General features: G+C 43.9%; 1 protein-coding gene across 1 annotated transcript; it reads right to left on the reverse strand.

Moving 5' to 3' along the window:
• Window positions 1-1,794: 1,794 nt before the first annotated feature.
• CSRP2 (cysteine and glycine rich protein 2) lies at window positions 1,795-21,174 on the reverse strand. Its single transcript, XM_082851130.1, has 6 exons — window positions 21,100-21,174; window positions 10,986-11,098; window positions 8,103-8,271; window positions 4,481-4,610; window positions 3,709-3,802; window positions 1,795-3,119 (listed from the first exon to the last, which is right to left on the reverse strand). Exons 2-6 carry the CDS (start codon window positions 11,095-11,097, stop codon window positions 3,043-3,045), a joined length of 582 nt encoding a protein of 193 aa, XP_082707256.1. The 5' UTR covers window position 11,098; window positions 21,100-21,174; the 3' UTR covers window positions 1,795-3,042.
• Between the last annotated feature and the right edge of the window lie 771 nt (window positions 21,175-21,945).

Consider the following 21,945-nt stretch of genomic DNA (forward strand, 5'->3'; position numbering starts at 1 on the left):
TTCTCTGTGCAGCTCTCTCCAGTCCCTCCAAAGCTAGCTGCTCTGGTTTCTCTGGACCCTCAGCTCTGTGTTCTCAACTTGGGGTGCCTTACAGCTCCCTCTGTATTCTCTCTCCTTAGACTATAGCCTGGAAGCTCTGAAAATCCCAAGACTGACCTCATTTTCTCCATAACTTTCCTTTGTTGCCTATTGTCAGTCGTTCTCAAAACCATATTTTTTCATGTAATTAGTCTGTGTTTTTGATTGTTTCAAGTGAGAGGGTAAATCGTTCTCAAAACCATATTTTTTCATGTAATTAGTCTGTGTTTTTGATTGTTTCAAGTGAGAGGGTAAATCGGGTTCCTGTTATTTCAACTTGACTATAAGTGGAAGTCTGAGTTAATACATTTTTTAAAAATTTTGTTTAATTTCTAATATGGAAAGTAATGATAGATGTAACTGTCATAAACAAAAGCTCTTTGGGGGTCCTCAGTAATTTGAAGAATGTAAAGAGTTCCCAAGATCAAAAAGTTTGAGAACCAGTGGTCCAGGCCATCATTTCCCAGTGCTCCTTGAGATGTTAGTGGTTCCATGGACAACTAATTCAGTGCAAGGCTTTCTTCAAGTTAAAACAGACTCCTCAACTACAAGATCTCAAGGCCTTCAATCTGCTAGCATGCAATGTGAATCTACAGGAACATAGCTAGATGGCTGTAATGCTCCCTGAACTTAATTGATCATGAAGACTTTTTAGAACTAGAGTTGCCAGCAGTCCTCCCTAAATATACCAAACCACCACAAGGGGCTGAAAATATCCCAAGTGGGTCATTTTTAAAACAAATGCAGCATGCAGCACTTTAATATCACATTTGGATTACTTTGGGGCTACTCTATTGACTTACCTCCAAATGATGAAAGTGATTCCTCCAAGAACAGAGCCTGCCCAAAGCCAAATTCCCTTTTCCACTCCTAGAACCACTGGAAGCTAATTTTATAGTTTTGGAGTAGCTGTTTTGTCATGGCTCCCAATTTAAGAATAAATTTAATTCTGAAAGGGGGGGTCTAAACTTTATCAGGCAGAAATTTCAAATTACCAGGTACCTGGCAACTTCATGTAGAGTATTTTCCTATCAGATATCTATTAGCATCTCCAGTACAATTTGGGAAACATAGTTGGATGGGAAATGTTGGCTCTGTGTGGGAACAGTTACAACATTCTGCTTATCTACAGCACTGAAAAATTTAGTGGTTAAAAAGGCATTTTTGTTCACAGATTTGCAATTTAGGACTCAACATAACTCACTTTACTCCACTGGGTGTCAGCTGGGATGGTTCAAAAACTGGGGACTGGAATAGCCTGAAAGCTTACTCACTCACATGTCTGTTAGTTGATACTGGCTGATGGGGAAGATCTTAGCTGAGGTTATGGCTCTAATACTTACATGTGGCCTCCCCATGTAGTCTGGGCTTCCTCAAAACATGGTGGCTGAGTTCCAAGAGTAAGCATCTCAAGAGAAAGAGGCAGGCAAGAGCTGTGTTGTCTTTTCTAACCTAGCCTGGTCCATTATACTCTGTTAGTTAAAAATGAGTCACTAAGGTTGACCCTTATTCAGAGAAAGGGGAATTAGACTCCATCTTTTGTTGGAATGTCAAATAATTTGTGCATGTGTTTAAAACAACCACAGAAAAAAATCAGAAGTTACTCCGTAAATCTTCTTCAGTTCAGCCCAGTCCCTTTATTGTTAACTTCCCCAGCCTGCTTACCAAAAAGACCCTCCCCTCTCCCACGGTGAAACTTGCCTTATGGAACATGTGAAGTATTCAAGGCTATGATATAAATAACCATGAATTCTTTCACCTGGTACACCCTCAACTGACCTTTTCCTACCACGTTTCTGCTTTTTTTTTTTTTTTTTTCTTTTGAGGTCATATAAGATTAAGATGTATTCACAGATTAGGCTGGTTCAACTTTACAAATACACATTACAGACTAATATCACACCCTGCCACTGAAAAATAAAGGGTTGGATTGAGTCTGGTAATGAACTAAAAGTTTCTGGAGAAATAATGAAAATATACCTTATATAGTCTGATATTCCTTTTCTCCCTGAGCCAGCTGAATATGCCAGGACAAGGCAGCATTTGCTAATTTTGCAGAATTGAGATTTGTGAGAAAAACACAAATCCTCAACCCAGTTTCTAGGATTAGTAATTCACTATCAGATGAGAGTGGGGAGTCTTTAAAAAGTCACACTGAGCCTCAGATTCTGTAGTTGTCTGTAGGTAGCTGTTTGTAATGATCTTTAGATCGAGATAAATCAAAAGAATTTTTAAGTGTTTTAACAGTGTGCCTACCCTGGGTCAGCGTACCTTTCTGAGAAGCTTGTTAGGAAGGCTTCGATGGCTCCACCCCTAGAGATTCTGCTTCTTTGGGGCCTAGGAATCTGCTTTGTAATAATCCCAGGTGACTAGTGCAGGTTGTCCAGGAGCCATGCTTTAGGAAACTGCTCCCAGCAAGAGAAGAGCAACTACTGAGCTAGAGTGGGGCAGGCAGGCAGGAGTTCTGCACTGCTGAATTAATTGCCAGCTCTGAAGAGCCGGAATGGCGGGGCCTGTTGCCTAGCAACCCTCACTCTGGAGGCACACTTGCCAGCTTAGAGAGAGCCACCTTTTGCAACAGCTGTAATGCAAACATTAACCTGGTGAGTCAACCGCTTAATGGGGTGGACTCTCTTTAACCAATAAAAATGAAGGTGGGGACCCAGATGATTTACCACTAACCGACATCACAGCACTCCTCCAAAAGGTTAATTGAAAGACACTGAACACTAAATTAAGCTGAAGTTTTATTTAAAACGTAAAAGAAATGGTTCTTGAAATGCTGATGAATAAAGCGAAAAGATATAGTGCTCTCTTCCTACTAGTCAGCTGGCCTAGCCAAGTACAGGGCAACATACAGTACTTAAGTACTGGTAGAATTTCACAGCAGTTTAGTGTTAGATTATCTGTGCCTAGATTATGTGGAGTTTCTCAGTGTGTGATCTGGGTTCTGGGTTTGCGCCTCTACTGAGCATGCACAAGGGCTCCTGCCCCTTGGCCATAGCCAAATCCCTTGGGCCCAAAGTTTTTCGCATAGCATCCTACAAAAGAAAAGGGAAGAGTTAGTGCAAGTCCATTAAGCTTTGCTAGCATTGCTTAAGACTGATGTATCAACAGACATCCGTAAATTGAAAAAGCTGTTGGCTATGCCAAGAAGAGTTCAACTTATTTAAGGTGTAAAGTGTGCCATGTAGTAACTACGTTAAAGCTGCGAAGGTGAGTCCGAGTCTTCTGGTTCCCTAGTGTTCAGCTCGTGGTCCCAGCTGAGTTACAAGTATGCAAATCGGGCCAGACAAGTTATATATTTGTCTGTGACCTTCATATATTCATATGCTTTGCTTAAAACATTAAGCTGAAAGAAGACTATTGTTTGTTTTTATTTGTAGGGGAGTTTTAAATGACCAGGAACTTAACTTACTGTATCATCAAAAATGTCCTGTGGTTTTTCTGTCATCTGTAAGCATCTCTAGATCTTTTATTTTCAGATACCCAGTGGCACTATCCCAGCTTTTCCCCATTTTCAGAGTGCTTTTTGTCCTTTTTTTTTTTTTCCCCTGCTAGTGACATTTCCTTCACTAACAGCCAGTGTGAGATACCCATATGGACACCAATAACTGAAGTTAATTTTACCTTTACAATAGATTTCACCTTCTTTCTCAGTCAGAGTCGTTGACTCAAGACTCTTCCCACACTTGGCACATCGGAAGCAGTTTTTGTGCCAGGGCTGGAAGAGAGGAATGAGTAAGTTTAGATGCTGTGGCACAGTGGCTCAGGAAGATCAACCCAAAACAGGGTCCTGACTACTGTGGGTCAGCCCCAACCAGAAGGCTGAAAACTGCACCCTCTACATTCTTGGTTGCCTGCAAAAGGGCTGAGTTCAGACTTCATCCACAGAAGACACTGACTGGACCGGGAGCTGTGCCACGGAAGGGCCGTTTCCCTAAGAGCTGTCTGAAACCTCGCCGCAAGCCCTGTGTGCTCCTTTGAAGACCGCCTCCTTTACGGTTGAGAACACTGCAGCTCAAAGAGGTGAAGTGGTTAAGCAACTTCTTCAAACCAAATTAGCATCAGGTGCTCTAAGTCACTGCTTTTTTGGGGGTTTTTTTCCCTTTCACTACACTGAAGAACCTGCAGAATCCAGGTTTGTTAAGTCTGCCCTTGTCAGTTAACACCTTCAGGAGCGCCCCCTATGAAAACAAGGTTCTTTTAAACACATGTGATTTGTCAAATAACGGCATCACTTCAAAAAATTAATGATTCAGATGGAAATTCGATTAAGAAAAAGTTTAATTAAAGCATTTATTTATAAGGCAGAGCACCTGAGTGGGCTGCAGACGGGCCTGTGGGAGAAAGGTAGTGGAGAGTAGTCATCCGCTGCTCTTAGCTCAAGACGGCACTTTACCTTTCCAGCTCCAATGATCTTCTCGGCAGCGTACACAGAATCCCCACATCTGGAACACTTCTCAGCACCTCCGTATTTCTGAGCAAATTTAGAAGTGTTTGGATTTGTCGTAGGCCTGTGAGGTTGAACACTTGTGGAAAGGGGAGAAAAGGAATTAGGCAAGATTTTCCAAAGGGCCCTTATAAGCCTTACAAGGCAGACACAATGGCACTCTGGGACTTAATTGCTATACTGTCCCTTGGCTGGAGGCCTCCACAGGCCAGTACAGGGGAAAGGAGGAGGAAGAAATAAATCTCAGGGGCTGGCCAGTTACTATTTTAACCTATTTATGGGCTCATTATTGTTACAAAAAGACAGACAAGGCTCCAAACTTAAATGTCTGTCCCTCTGAATCTAAACTCATCAGAATTCATTGAATCCCCAGTGCTAACCTCTCCACTAAACAATTATGCTGTGTTTTATGAAAACCTACCATAGCACATATTTTCACCCCACATTCATATCATTATTATTATTATTCATATTACCACTGGAATCACAGCTAGCTTTTTACTTCACAGAAGATAGAAAAAATCAGTAGTAACTTAAGCAGTTAAGGTCTGCACATAGGTCAGCTGACTTAGGCAGTAACTAGGAAAATTAAGTATGTTTTACAGATTACTTAATTCCCCAATATATTAGGGGAAAGTATGAATAAATTACATTTTTTATGGGAAAATATTTTAGAAAGTTTGCCTATTACTCTGTGATCTGTTTATCTTTACTTTTTCTCTGTATAATGTACTGTTTTTGTCAGTATTTAAAGGTCACTAGGTAAACCTTGTTTTCCTCTCACTTTCTGTAATTTTTTTCCATTCAGTATGTAGATGTACCTACCATGCAGAACACCATTCTGGGCTCTGAAAAGATTTAAAGGCTTTCCTAAAGCCTTACAAGTAGGTTGAGCAGATAAGATGTGACAACAAGAGTTAGCACTCTGCAAAGGGTAGCTAAGTGTCAATTTTTCCTACTAGGAAAACAATTTTATCCTAGTTATATTTTATTAAATAGGTTACATACATATTTAAAATAAAGTGTTAATTTAGGAATACTGCCTTTTCATAAAACAGTTTTTCAGACTTTACATGTATCTTTAATATCTTCATCTCCACTATATCCATTTTTTAGTCATTTAATGGTTTTCTACACTTCTACCTAAGTTGTTTAATATACAGCATTTCTTGAATCATGTTTTATGTGTCCACTGGAAATTTTATTCTAAGCAACAAATACCAACTCCCAGTACTAATTCACAGGACCGAATTTTCCATTATCCCTAATATGGGCATATTTTTTAAAAAATCTCCACAACCCACTGTATATATAGTCAGCCGTCTTTATCCACAAGTTGTGCATCCACAGATTCACCCGACCTCGGATCAAAAATATTCGAGAAAAAAATTCTGGAAAGTTCCAAAGAGCAAAACCTGCATTTGCCACACGCCAGCAACTATTTACATAGCACTTGCATGCTCAGATTTTATATCCGTGGGGTGTCCTGGAACCAGTCCCCCATGGATACCAAGGGACACCTGTACTTACTTTTAAAAGTGATCTTTAAAAGCTATTTACAATGATATCCAACACTTGCAGTTAGGAGTTTTCCAAGAAAAATTTCCAAATCTGCCAATCATATTAAGAAGAACTTTATGTGGATTATCTCCCACCTCCCTTCCAGCAAAGCCATGGTTAATTGCTACCTCATATGACAGATGAGGAAATAGGGGCTTACATTTAAATAACTTGCTGAAGGGCTAGAGAATTAGTAAATTGGTGAGCCTGAACTAAAAAATGCAGGTCTGCCTCAATGAAGATGTTTCTGCCCACTCAGTGGTGCCTCTTCAAGAGATCCCCCTGAAGCTGTTTGGTCCCCATAACTTTCACAATGACCACGTGCCATAAGGGCAGTCCAGACTGCAGGTACTCCCAGAGTTGTCATTAAGAGGGGCTTCTGGAAAAGGAAATCCCTACACCTGGTCCTGCAGGATGAGTAACATGTGGCCAGGCTAAGAAGGGGAAGAGGCAAGGACACAGATCAACACAGGCCAGCAAAGAAGGTTGGCTAATTATTGGAGAATATGGAGAAGCAGTAGTAGATAAAGAGGAGGGGCCATTGGTCTTTGTGACTTTAACCCATGGCCACAATTGCTGACTTACTTTTGGGGTCATGGATGAGTTTTGTTTGGGGGGAATGTGTACAGGTTTATGTGTTTGAAATAAAATCTTGGGAAACAAGAATAGATTTTAACAAGTTGGAAAGGGAGAGCAGAACAAGAACAATGAACTTTAACAAAGTCAGAGGTAAGCTGGGGTCCTGCAAGTGATGGCATGCAGCAATGAATGCGTCAGCCCTCATACAACCGATGCCTAGCAAGGCACCACAGCTCAGAAAGTGAGTGTGGAAGAAACAGGAGAACAGAGAGGTGGGCCTCGATGCAGGACAGCGCACAAGTATGCGGGCCAAAAGGACAAAAGTTCAAATCCTGGCTCTGCCACTTACCTGTGTGAGCTGAGTCTTAGTGTCCTATCTATAAGGTAGGGACAAAGTAACTCAACTCAGAGTTACTGTGAGGATTATATAGAATGAACATAAATGTTCAGCAGACGTTATTTCAGGCATACCATAATGCACTGTGCTTAAGATCATAAGCTTTGGAGTTACACTGGGTTAAGTTCCAGGCTCTACAATTAACTAGCAGTGTGACTTTAGGCAAATCACTTAATTCTCACTGTCTCACTTTGTTCTTGATTAAGATAGGAAACCCTACCTTATAGGGTTGTGAGGATTACATGAGTTACCATACATCATTGCATGGTGTCCAGTCTACAATAAGGGCACAATTAATGGCCTTGTCCAAGGAAAGGCCATCTTATTGGAGTATTACACAGTTTTGGCCTCTTCAATATAAAATGGATGTGGAAAATGTGAAGTTCAAATGAGGGAATTAGTCAAGAACAGGAATTAAATTCCACATGAAGAAATTATGTCTCAACATGAATTACTAAGTGAAGTTTGGCAGATTTAGCACTGCACTTTGGTACCGAAACCTTTAAAATTTAGTAACACTAACCTCATAGAATCAAATACAGGAAATAATTTCCATTTTTAAGTAAGAATTGTAAGCTAGAGAAAAGTAATTTCTTGGTGAGGAAACATTCTTACATGGAAGGGCTGACTGAGGAATTTTCATTGACTGCTTAATTGCACATGAGAAATGCATCTCATGATTCCGATACTACATTTCTCCATCATTTGATTTCATGATGTCTGGTCTTTGAAGTGCTGTGAAATGGAAGTAAATTTAAACCACTTGCTTTTGAGAACATCACAACTCCTTGATACACACCTCATAATGCCAAAAATCGGGGCTGGAAATCACTGGAATAATCAATAAGAACTTTGCCAGGTCCCAAACTGTCCATTATTTCAAGCTTAAAGAAGGGTCATTAGTTTATACTAGAAAATCTGAGTCATTGTCTTTGATTCTTTCAAGCTAAAAATCTGGAAACTCCCAGATTCCCGTTCACCAAGCAACATGAATTGCCACCATGCCTTCCTGAAGGTCACGTGGTCTTGACTCACCTCTCGGGCTTGATGCCCAGCCTCTCGCCCCGGTCCATGTTGAGTGTGCCCGCGCCCTGGCCGTACCCGTAGCCTTTCGGCCCATACTTCTTTCCATAGCAGGATTTGCAGTAGATCTCGTCATCGTGAATTGCCACTGTTGTACTATCTAAATTTTTCCTGCAAACCACTGAGGGGGAAAAAGTTAGACTTTAAAAATATGCCAAAGATTGCCTTTTTCCTTAGAACAATGGTGGGGCTGACACAGGGCCTAGAAAAGGTAAAGGCACAGGCTCTCTCACATTCCTAGTTTATTCTCTGGTTCCCAAAAGCCACTGGAGAGCACCTGGACGGCTCGCTACCTGTGAGGACGATTTGCGTTCCTCCATGGATACGATGGTCATTTCAGAAATACGTTAGAATTTTAACATCCTGAAGCCTCAAACTTTTTAGTAGATCTGCCCCCCAGACAAGAGGGAGAGAAGTTTCCAAGATGTCTATAATTACACGAACAAAAGGAACAAAACTAGCACTTTGCGCCCAAGACCCTTGCTCCCAACCTTCAACGCTCAATCTTTTTCATCCCCTTCATCCAAGTATTAAAGAACAAAAGGGTAGGAGCGCCTTGGGCAAGCTGCCTCTGCAGCCCCTCCTCCCCCAAAAGCACCCCCAGGGATAAAAACGGTTTTAAATCCAGAATTCTAGTCTTCATCACTAGTCCAGAAGGGAAAAAGCAGTCTTCTTTCATCTCGCCACCGGCTTCTCCAGCAGTGATAAGTATGTCTGAAAATCGTCAAGTGGTTTAAAGTCTGCATTTGTTTTCCCTTCAGTCCCAAAGGAGAGCACATTCTTTCTTGATGGATTTCTTACCACATTTCCACGTATCCCACTTCATAAAACTGCCAAATGTCATCATGTTTTATCCAGACATTATTTCACTTTCTAAGACTTCAATTAAGCTTGAGAAAAAAAAGACTTGTGAGAGAGCTCACTGGAAGCACAATCGGGCAGCAGGAAACCCAAGATTAGTGCAGTAGAAAAGGGGATTCCCCCTGCCCCTTATTTAAAAGAGAGGGAGAAACAAAAAGAGGAAGGACAGAAAGAAGGGCAGGGAAAGGCGACTAGCTGGCTGCTTCAGAGTAGAGTTAAATGATGAAGTTTTTATTATCTTAGACTGAAGTCTTCTCTGGTAGAACAGAAATGACATCATCTACTTTGAACCTTGCTGTTGAGGTTCAAGTACTGAAATATATCTGCTTAAAGTTAACCTAAAATCGTACACTGCTGAAGAACAAACACCCTTAACAGACAGATTAAATAGAAAAACTGGTTTTAAACACATATTTATTAACCGGAGCAAGTTTAAATGTAATGAGATTTTGACTAGAGAACCACCCCTTTCCCCCTAGGCCTCGTCTGTATTCTCTGCAGTAAAATTCTCCTAAGGTCTGCAAACTACTCTGAATTATTTCCTTAAAAGGCTTTAGTCAGCAGAGGCACATATTAGGAAGGAGTAATAAAGATGACCAGTAAAGACCTTGACATTTAATAAACACTGACTTGATTACGGTGTAGACATCCTGGCTTAACCTAGAGGAAACTGAGAACAGTTTCTCAAGTATTTACATTTCCTCTTTGTTCACATACTCTCTTGGTTACAAAGCTGCTGAAAAATATGGATTCCTTTAAAAAAAATTAACTTCTAAGAGAAGAAATGGTTAAACCAAATCTGAGAAATGCTAGCTATTATGGAGGCGTACATAGCAAACATTCATATGTTGTATTTGTATTCTTCGTAACTGCAACTCTCTGTTGTCTTGTTTCTGGTCGTCTGCAAAGCAGTTGCTGTATAAAAAGGTCCAGACACCTTAAATGCTGGTGCCTAGAAGGAGAAGGACAACTAAAATTTGTGAGGGAAACTCTTTCTGAAGATTATTCCTTAGTGTAACCAGACTTCTTTTTAACATAGGCAGTTTCTAACAGTAATTTTCACTGCACAGTACTCTAGATATAGCGGAGAGCTGCACAGACGGGTGGGTTCCTCACGTAACAAATCCTTCATTCAAGAAAATTTTGTCATTTGAATCAGAAGCTGATTAATGTTGAGCTTCCTGAAGCGGCTACTCTCCTGTTTTAAGACTGAAGACTTGGTTGTCCTGAGAAGGAATCTGCCGGGGAGAGGGGGCTTCTCTCCTGTTCCCTTTCTCTCATTATCAGGTACTGACCATCGTTGGAGCAGACGCCCACGTGCTGGTTCGTGGTCTGCCTCCTGTCTGTACCAGCCACTCCGGTAATTCTCTCTCTATAAACAACAGTAATTCCCCACCTGCTTCTGTGGGATTTTCATTCCTACGTTCCTTTCCCTCAAATTTAGGACATCAATAACAAGAAATAACTCTGAATATTCACTACCAGAGAAGACAGAATTTGAACTTCTAGACATGTGAATTTCACCTAACAGTGTGGCGAGAAACCAGCCAGTTAGGTTTCAAAGAGAAGGAGCGCTGCCAGAATGAGAAAGCTGGGGCGGATGGGGAGTGAGCCGTTCGTTCAGGAATCGGAGCCAAGCCCCTGGGATGTGCCAGGAACTGTGCTGGGTGCCAGACTATAAACAGCCCCGAGGTCTCGGTGAAGCGGGGGAGACAGACGTGACAACAGATAAAGTACAGGGGGTGCCAAGTGGAGGCGAAGCGCTACGGGGACCCAGAGGCCAAGGGTCTGGGTCGCCCCTGCTGTCCTTGCTGTGAGGCTGAGCGCTTGCACTGTCCATGGGGACAGACAGGCAGAAACCACGGGGCTGCTAAAATCATCCTTGTTAACAAAACCACAGTTTCTTCCTGAAATCGGTGAACTGAAGCTTCTGACACACGAGTTGTGTCCGCGCGAGCGCGGGGGGAGACTCACTGCACAGGAAGCAGCAGCGGTGGAAGCTCCGGCCATCGCACTGCACCTCCTCTGCGTGGTACACAGTCCTCCCACAGGCCCCGCACTTGTTGCCACCTCCCCAGACGGGCATCCTGCAGGAAGACAGAATTGTTAGAACGGACCCCTACTGTACGAGACGTCTCACACGCCCCCTGCAGGGCTCTTTACACCAGGGGACAGCAGACAGCGGTGGTTTCTTTATAACCTGCCCTGGCCACATCTGTAAAGGACCTGCGTTCCTCCAAAGTAACCTCGTCTCACCTCCCAAATCACAGCCCTCACTAGGAAACGGGCTTGTCGTGCACAGGTTTTTTTCTCCTACAGGACAAAGGACCTGCGTTTAGTACAACAGTGCAGGTCGCCAGGCACAGAACAAACTGCCGCCAGCATCCCCGGGAGTTGAGAAAGCGCGTAAGGAGTGGGAAGGCAGACGCTGCCCACGCCCAGCCTCCAGTCGAAATGAACTGGTTTAAGGCCCAGCTGAAGAACTTACACTTGGGTGGAGGTTTTTACATGTTTCATTCATTGTAACATCACCAAATTCTTAACCATAGAACATACACGAGCTATGACACACTTCTAGGGAGGAGGGAAGTGCTGGGCGGCCCAGCAAGATTAAGCTGTATATTTTCTGCTCAAGTTATGAGAGATTATGGCATAAACACTTGTTTCTCTGACTAGCACAACTGCATGGCTGGAGCCTGGGAGTAACCACAACGAACACCCATCCAGATGGCTATCATTTAAGTTTCTGTGCTTCACTAATCCCAGTGTCCTGAAGTCCAGCCGACAGTTGGTTTTCCCTCTCTGGTGGGCCTGTCCGTCCACACAGAATAGGCTACCAAGTTGCCTTCCTGGCAAAATGAATTGTTTGTTGACTGTGTCCGAATAACCTCTGAGCAATGTGGCCTGGGGGTAGAACTGGAAGTTTAAATCCTTGGCTATCTTGCTGTGATGTAGGGCAACGTGTTCTAACCTCCTTCGCAATGAACTGGTCTACCTGGACCCAGTTTAAAACGCCTAGTTCTGAATGGACAGTGTGCTCAAGTGCCTTTGCCAGTACAGAAAGTTGTCCTGCAGAGACAGCGTGTTATGTCAGACCTGCCCTGAGTGGTATCTAAAAACACAGTAGAAGAATTCCTTTCATCCCCACTATCATTTCCAGACTTCCCTTTGCTGAGTGCCATTGGCAGCCCTTGTCTGTTGCGTCTCCTTGGATGAGCTGCTGCCTCTCTAGTAAACAGCTAGCTAAGAAGGCTGAGATATCCTTACTAACTCAAGTCTGGCTAGAAAAAAAAAAGGGACAAGGACAGCTGCTAAGCAAAAGGCTGAAGAATCTTCAGTCCTTAAGGTAAAAAGGAGGGTGGAGAAAATTCCTATCCCACTTGCCCATCCTACACCATTTTGACAGTCCAGAACACAATGGCTCCCTAAACACTGAGATGAGGCCTTTGCACAAGAAAGATTTACAGAATTAACCACTGTGTCGGGCACCCTTCTGGGGCACAGCCTTCTCTGGCCCCTCTTCTGCTAATACTTCCCCCAGATTTTCTCAAGGGCAGCCACCACCTCTTTCTTGGCACACGTGGTTTAGAGAAGTACTTATTAAAATGTGGTCTCCTGGTGACAGTCCACTGTGCTGGCTACCAATTCAAGACAACATTCAGATAAAGCGTTTAGAAAGTTTTCTACGATTTTATGCCACAACAATCAAGAGCATGATCAGTGGGCTCATCCTGTTGGACAGGGGACAGTCAGATAATCCGTGTGTATTTGGAAATTAAAATAAAAAGAATGGTCCTTTACCACAGAGAGTTGGAGAAGCACTAGTTTAGAGGGTGTGACTCTACCCTCAATTCCAGGGCTGGACATGCGATGCCTCACTGCAGTCAGATGACTGCACTCCCCCTCCTGCCATGGCGACTGGTTTAGGAATGGGCACAGGACCCCAAGCCAGTTCAATGGAAGTTGAACCCGGCCTTGGGTTTAGAACTGTGCCAGTGCAAGAGTGGAGTTGTTAGCAGCTGTCTGGAAGAAAAGAACCTAAGAAGGAAGCCAGCATAAAGGAAAACAGAGACTAGTTTAGATAGTCTTTAGCCGCGCCTTGTTGTATCCTGTGCTCCTCAATTATATGAGCCAATAAATTCCCCTTTTTAAGCCTTGGGAGATAGAGCCCCTGGTCCTAGAAACAAACAGGAACGACACACAAAAAGACCTGACTGATACGACTAGTTATCCCTATGTTGTTGGCCTCAACTTGCAAAAAGCCTGTTTCCCTTGTTCAGACAGGAACAGAGTCATTTCTAGGGTCCACAAATGTTACCAGGCTCCTGTGAAGGCATCCATATAGGATCGATATCCAGCAACAATGGAATATATTTGCAAGCTTTTCTTTGGTAGTTGCATAAATCTCTTATTCCTGTCCCTGGAGACTGGTGCTCCATTGTTTAAATCCACAGTGAAACTTGAGCCCGGCTATAGAACCTGACACAAAACTTGGCTTCAGCGCCTGCACTGGCTTGAGTTTGGAGGGCAGTTAATGATATTGACTTTGCCCCATGGCTCCAAAGCTACCCGTGTTCTGGAATGCTCACAGATACAACAGACATCTGCTGGAAGTATCCCATGATTTCTGAGGAAACCAAACACCAAACCCAGACTTGCAGGTAATGACGTCACAGTGACTTAAAATCAGATCCCAACCATCAACAGCCCAGCTGGCTTTTAAAATACTTTTATCATCAAGGCATTTCTCATCATGTTAGAAAGGGTCATCGTACCACCAACCCGTATCATAATTACTTTGGAGCAATCACCAATAAGGAGCCAGACTTTCCATCAAGACAAACACTATCCTCGGTTGTCTCTAAATAACATTTAAAAATATATAAAAACTAACTCATCACTCTGTGTTACTCTCTCTCTACGATAGAGCAACTTGGACTTTTAAAAAAGGAAGAATATCTTCCCTTTCCTTGTGTAATTCAGGGTTGAATTCACCCCTTGTAAAGTCAAGTCTGATTCTTACTGTACTTGCCACGCCAGCCAAATGTGAATAGGTCATCTTTTCGGGAAACACCTATCCAATACCTTTTCAGCTTACCATTTTAAGAGCTTCCTTCCTTTGAGGGTGGGGACCACAGCTCTATCTTCTCCCACACCATCAACCAGAGTGCTTGGCATATGTCAAAATATTTCATTTCTATTATTTTAAGGAATCCTTCCTTTTTCAACTTGTCTTTACTCTTCCCAATTTGATCTTATGCTTATAAAGACAAAGGTAGCACTGTCCTACTTCTCTGTCACATTCTTGGATTCTCAGTAAAATTTCCAAGTCATTACCTTTTTAAAAGTTCCACTCAGTTTAAAGGCTTTCCTAAGGATTTCTGAATAACCCTCTCTGTGGGCCAGGCTAATGGTGTAGTCGAGCATCCTCAGAAAGCTCCAGATGGATTTACGTTTTATTTTTTAAGCAGGATAGTGGATAGTTGGGTGTTCCTTATGTTATTCTCTATCTTGTATGTCTGAAATATTTCGTAATGGAAGGAAAGAAGGAGGGAAGGAAGGAAGGAAAGGAGAGATGGAGGAAGACACTGATTTAGACAGACCTGGGTTAACTTCACTATTATAATGGTTGTGCAATGTTGGGCTTAATTTTCTTTCTGCAAAAAAGGGGGGAAAGGTAGCTCTCCCTACCTCACAGAGATATTGTGAAGATAAAACACAGTAAATAAATGCCTTGGCAGACATCCAATAACTGGTGGCTTGAGGATGGGAGGGGCCTCTCATGCGGTCCATCCTGCTATCAGTACTCCTATAGGAAACCCACTGACTAGCATCTATAAAACACAGCTCAGAGCAACAAACAGTAAAGGAAAAAGTTACCTGATTAGTCACTCATAAACCTTTCTCTGGAACATTACAATGCACTGCAAGTATAACAACAGTTGCACTTGCGGGGACTAAGAAATGAAGTTCAAATTTACACTTTTAGGGTGAACCCCTATGCGTGTCTGCTGAATTTGGCAGAGGGAAATGGGACCATCTTCCATTTCTGTCACTCCTAGCATTGCTATGCATATATTAAAAAAAAAAAAACATACACACAAAAACCCAAAGCTTCATTTTTCCTACAAGCCCTTGGCTGCACTACTCCACAACAGCTGACATTAATCACAGCAAACTGGATTTGCACTGAGCAATCTGGGCTGCATGCCTTTCCCCGATCCTATGCATTAATTTACAAAATGGTAAGAGGAGAAATAAAACCCCACGTTACATACACCTCGCAAAAGAGGCCAAACATGGGCCAATTCAGTTTTTTTGTCTTGTTCTTTGGTGCTCATTGCCTGAAAGAGCTCCAGCACTAGGATTTATCCACTGTGTTGGATTAAAAAGCTTGGTTTACATCCAAACACCTATGTGCAGTTTCTCTTTGCGGCTTCTCCCCAGTCTAAGACACCACCCAGAATCAGTAAGGCTTAGCCCAAGAAGAAAATTACTGTAGTCTACATCTGAGTCACCTTGCGGTAAAGTTAGGTCATTCTCTAGATAACCAGTGACCACAGGGATCATTCTCCCCACCTGTGCTGCGCTGACTGCCTGCCTTATTTTAGAATCTGAATGACTCAAACCCATGAATTTTGAGCCTATGTGCCGCCGCTTGTAATTTAAATTAACTGGTCTGATGCCGAGTGAATCCGTCTATAAACCCAGATTCTAAATGCTTCCAGAAGATTTGACATCTTATGACTACATGCAGGGCTTTGTTATTATACAGAATCTTTGTTATTATGCTATAACTTCCCAAAAGGAGAGAATCTACTATAAACCAGTTTCATCTTGAGCCACATTCCAGAGGGGGTCACTTGTTAAAGAATATGTAACTGTCCCCAATTACAATGATTTTTAAAGAGGCCAGAGTTTGAGAGCTGTAATTAATTGGAAATTAAGCTGCACTCAATGCCCATTCTAGAAAGGTTTTCTTCTGCAACCCAAACTACCTGCTTAGTCTACTTCCCTTATCTGAGTGAATACCACTGAGCCAAGGATAGGACTCTCTGTGTCTTAGTGATGGGCTCCAAGTTCCATTTGGCTTCTTCTACCAAAGGTAAATCCTCAAGCTGGTCTTCAAGAGAGCTCGGCCTCAGGATGAACTAAGAAGATGGATTTTGGAGTCCACACAGTCTCATTTCCCTCACATGCAAAATAAGGGTAGCAGAACCTTTCTTTCAGAGCTGTTAAGAAAATGAGATGAGAAAATGCTTACAGTTGGCATTCAATTATTGGCCGCCTTTATCATCAGTATTTAGCAATGTTCAGTCTTCGTTATCAATACTTATCTTCTCCTACCCATCTCAGTCCATCCATTCCTTCATTATGTCCCTAATCCCTCTACATCAGGAAAACTGACTTACCTCCCTCCCTCCCACCCTCATCCAGCTAACTCCCGACTTCATTTCTGAATCTCAAGTAATTCTTCCAGGGTAGGGGCAGCTAATAAACACTGTAATGCTGTACTGTTTATGAAGCTCTCCTATAAATCTATTAATTCAACATCTTATAAGCCATATCCTGGGTTGGGAGCTGAGGATAAAAGGGTAAAGGAAGGGTGCCTGTTTCTCAGGGAGTTCTACTTTGGTGGTAGAAGTATGTAAACAAATAACAGCAAAGTAACCCAAATCACAGAAGCGTGTAGAAGGGGCTTTGGGAAGTCTGTATGGTCTGTTGATGGAGGGATGCCAAAACAGTTTCATCTTATTGATTGATTGATAGTGGATTCCTGGAACTATGTTGGAAAAGATTCTGGAGACCAGTCAAGGTTCCACATTAAAGATCATTGGGGTTAATAATGTCTGCCATAGAAACTGCAGTGCACGCGCCACCTCTAAGACATTCCAGGGATAAGAGAAAGAGTGTGGAACTCTGAATGAGACAGATGTAAGCTTGCAAGTCAGTTACCAGCTCTGTGATCTTGGCCAAGTTCCTTAACATCTGAGCCTCCACGTCTTCAGCTGTAACTTGGAAATGGATGAGCGCTCTGCCGTAGGATGGTTGGTTAACGAGATAACATTCGTAAAGTACCTGGCAGAAGCCTGTGCTCCACAAATATTGGTTTCCTTTTCCTTCAGGAGCGCTAGCGGGCCGGATTAATGGTTACCAAACGTTCCGTGGTTAAGTGACTTGCTCAGGTCACTGACCTCCAAAGATGCAGATCTAGGCTCAACCACTCATGTCTGACTCCAGAGCCACAAGCTGTCCCCCAAACTCCCATATCTGATTGAAGGGTCGAGAACATTCAAACCACCTGAGCGTGATCAATCCTTGAGCTATCAACTTACACGCAGGAATACCTTCCTCTCTGGCCAGTCTTCATCCACCCACCTAGCAGTTAGCAAGTGTCCTCTATGTGCTAATCGCGTACCCAAACTGCTACTTTCAACCAAAAAGTACTCTCTACCACTCCTCTCTGCCAACCGAAGTCCATCCTCCTACTGAGGGAAGCCTCCCTTCTATCTAATAAGCTGTCCTTTGTGTACCTCACCCTCACCATTCATTAGTAATTCTGTATCCTGTTGCCACTCATGTCTTCAACTCGGAGGACACCTTGACCCAGATTTGGAGGCTGTCAAATCACACGTTAGAACACAACTGCGCTCTCAGCTCGGGCACTCTGACCTCCACCTGCCAGCCCCAGATAGCCACAATCTGTGCAAACTACGAGCTATTCAATTATTCAAACAATTTAATGTTTGTGTGATTTTTACATGGAGTCAGACTGAGACTTATATGCCAAGACTACTGTTTATTTGCCAAAAGATCTTAGGCTGTTATCTGATCTGTTCGTTTTCTCATTTTAAAAACGGAGATACTGCTTATTTATATCGTAAGGCAGTTTTGAGATTGAACAATACATGTAAAGCACTTCGAATAATGCCTGCCACATGATAAATAACAGTAATTAGAAATACTTACGTAAAGCTGACTATACCTATGTTAAGTGGTCTACTTATATGAACTTAATCCTCATAACAGCTGAGGTAGGCATTATCCTCGCTGCATGGGTGGGAAAGCTGAGGTATAGATTATTAAGTGGCTCATAACTGTAAAACCAAAACACAATTACCAATTCAACTTAAAAATACCAGAGAAATTCAAATAGACTATGCTGAGTTTATTTGACTGATGTTTCACTAAAACTAAAACACTGCTAGCAACACAAATACAGTAGTGACTGATGTGGCTCTAGCACAGGTTCTTTTAAATTGGGTGTTTTCTGTCCTGCTGTGGGAGGTATGCAGATTTGATTCTGTCTTCGCTTTCCTCTTCTGGAGGAGAAGCCACCATGAAACCTAACTGGGAAGTCATGTATTAAATGTATTAAATGGTACATTTAATGTATTAAATGGTATGTGTCCTCTTATTAGTCAAGGACAATTAGTAGTACTGTTGGTACAAACAAAAAAGCAAGGAACCTGATAGCCTTTGCAAATGACTCACAATATACTTCTTTTGCTTCTTCCTCTAAGACTTACACTAAAATGTACAATTTTTATAATCAGAATTTGTGCCTGGCTCCTCCACAATCCAGTTTGAGAAAACTCCCGTAAGTCAGTCAGGGTTTTTAACCTGGGGTCCACAGATTCCTTGAAATTCTGGGGATCGCTGAACTTGGTACCATGTACTTTATTTTATGCCCTAAAAACAGTTTGAGAAGGGGTCCAGAGGCTTCACCATACTGCCAAAAAGTTCCATGACACAAAAAAGTTAGGTATTACCATCCTAGGTAATCAAGACCCCAAGTGTAGGGAACCCCACCCAATAGAACACAAGGGATGCCACGCAAATACCAGCCCAGGAAATGATACAGTTGAGGAAACCTGTGAATATCTGCAAAGGGAAGAAAGCTGGCCTCCAGGCAAGGCCTAGGCAATACTGTTCAGAGTCAGCAATCTTCTGGAAGAGGCTTTCACTGATAGCCCTTTCCCCCTATATTCAACAAAGTGCAGAACAGAGTCTAATTACAAGGAACCTCTCCCAAACTGGGCTGGGTTTTATACAAGGAAGAGCATGCCTTCCGAGAACCCCTGCAAGGTATGTGCTATTACACCCATTTTACAAGATGAAGTAACTGAGACCAGAGAGTAAAATAACTTGCCTAAGGTCATCAAACCAGTGGCTGCTGAAGCTGGGATGTGAATTTGGGCCCAACTGGTCAGTCCTGTCCTTCTCACCATGCTATGCCTGCTCTCCCGCTGTGGGCTTGCTCTCCCCCGCTCATCTGATTTACCTGATTTTTGACAGAGAAGAAAAATTAGAGGCCCATATGTCCACATTTAGTGGCGGCGTCAAGGCTGGACCCAGGCTTCTAAAGCTCATTTATTACTGCCCCCTCTAATCTGTGCCAACATTCTTGCTATTTTAGTATAAAATACAGTTTCCTCAAAATCCAAGTGAGTTGGCAATTTCATCAGGACAGACCTCCAATGAGTACTGCTTTCAGCCCAGTATTTGGCATATACCAGTATCAATCAATATTCGTGAATACATTTGGAGGAATCCATTAAAAAAACTCATGATAGAAACTGTAGATCAAATCTGCTAATATTTCTATTGCTTGAGTCCAATTAAATCTTTGTTCTCTACAATTGCAATCTTACTCATTCCTTCATTCATTCATTCAATTAACCAGCATTGGCTCTGGTCCAACGGTGTGTTTAAGACACCCAAGCCAAGCACTGTGAATTTCAAAGACTCATGGGATACAGACCCCCGTGTCTACCTAACTTCACTCTGAAAGAGCAAAGGAAACGAATCCAGGGTAAAAAGAACCTTGAGAAATATTGGTAAAGTATAAGTGGCAGTCAACTTCAGAGGGCAATGACCAAGGAGACTGTGGAGGGAGACCACAAAAGACTTAATAAAATTTGTTCTCGTTTGGTATGCAGTTTTTAACGTATGTGCAACTCACCCTTTAGGAATCCATTGCCCATCTTTCCTGAAAATTTGAGTCAAATTATAGCCAACTCTGTGGCTGTCCTATTTGAATTCTTGGCATTTTTTATAAGTAGAGTTTTAAAACAGGTTAACTAGAAAAGTTAAGAACTAAAGAGACCATTTTTACTGCCGAGTTAAAAAAAAAAACTACCCCAAATAAAAAGTATTTATAAAAGGAAAAGGAAAAAGTCTGGTCTGCAGACTGCAAATAAAACAGGTTGAACATTTGGGGTAACCATTTAAAGAAATACCGTTCTACAAACGTCCTGGCTGGGTTGGGGGGCGGGCAGGGCAGACCAGACGTGGGTGTCTCCCGACTCAGAAAACCCACCCTGCCCCCCCCCCCCCCCGGGGACTGCCTACGTGGAGCTTTGGAACCGAGGACGTGATTTGCAGGACCTGTTGCAGAATTTACAACCAAGCATTCTTGCTTTCCCGGTTTGCACCTGAATGGTAGAAAGTTCCGGAAAAAGCTGGGAGTGATCAATATGACGTTTCACTGCTGTGCCTTCAACATTTAAGGTTCAGCGTTCGGTGGGCAGAGACCACCAAACAATGGGGATACCAGGAGCTCTGTACCGCAGCAGGGGAAGGATTTCGGGCTCGACAGGCTGGGGGAGCCCCCTCAGCACCCCCAGGGCTCCGAACCAGCTGGGAAGGTCTCCCTCGGCGTGCAGCACACTCGGGGCACAGGAGACCCCGAGACTCGGATCCCGCCCTCCCCTTTGCGAAGAGAGAACGCGCCACTGGAGGAGGGGGCCCTAGGCTACTAAAAGGCGGATTAGCAGCCCCGCGAAACTCTCGATCCCACCTCTCTCTCCCAGAGAAACCGGGATGGAGGTCGCGCACGATTATTTCTCTGCGCAGCGGACCCGGGATCCGAGAGCAGGGCTGAGGCGGCCACGGGGAACGGGGCAGGTGTGTGGAGATCGGGGCGCAGGGGTGAGGAGGATGGCTAGGGGGACCAAATGGGGACCAAGATGGGGACATCGGAGGATATGAGACGGGGCGCCGGCAGGGCGGCCTCCGCATCCCAGGAGGCTGAGGGAACCCCCACCCCCGGGGTCGGCGGAGACGCCCGCACCTCCCTACTCACTCGAGTCGCAAGCAGGACCACGCACCGCGGGCAGAACTAGCGAGAAGCAGTCGGAGAGAGCGCGGCGGGAGTCCGGGAGCCAGGACGCAGGGAGCGCCGGTACCTTTTCAAGCCCCCTGTGGGCGTGGCCAGTGGGTGCCCCGCCCCCACTCCTCCGCGCTCCGCCCCGCCTCGCCTCGCGGCGCCGCGCTGCGCCGCGCCGCGCCGCGCCGCGCCTGGCCGATTCCCGGACCGGCTCGGAGGGCGGGAGGGGGGAGCTGCTCGCGGCCGGGCGCCGGGGTAAAGACAGAGAGACAAAGGCAGAATCCCGCCTCTTCCTGCTGCTTCCCGCGCGGCCAGCATCTTCCCACGTAGCGGGACCGCTCCCGCCGACTTTACTCCTCTCGCTCGCAACGGGAGCCCGCAGTTTCTAGAAGTGGTTAACCGGAGTCGGGAAAGGAGGCTTCCTCGCCCTGCAGAGAGGCCGGACGGCGGGACTGTCCCGTCGGGAAACAGCCCTCGCCGCCCTGCTACGTGCCCTTCCGACCGCGGTTGCCAATTCTCCTTTAGGAGGGAACAGTCCAAGGTCGAGTTTCCAGCAGTAGAAAACCGGCCAGATCGGGAGTTTCCACCACACCGTCCCTTGCCTTACCCTTTATAAGTAAACTCAACGTGATTAGCTTCCCCAGTGGACAAGTATCCGCTGGCCCGATTTCCAGCTTCTGGGAATCCGCAACATTCCTGTTCTTAAAGAGCAAAATTTCTCATCTAGATTAAATAAATGACGTTACCAAAAAAGCCTCATTACTCAAGTGTTTTGCCTTTCCCACCATCGGGGGGCACGGCTGCACACGCTGCCGAAGGGGT

The sequence above is a fragment of the Leucopleurus acutus genome, assembly GCF_964270905.1.
Source record: "Leucopleurus acutus genome assembly, chromosome: 11".
Lineage (NCBI taxonomy): Eukaryota > Metazoa > Chordata > Mammalia > Artiodactyla > Delphinidae > Leucopleurus > Leucopleurus acutus.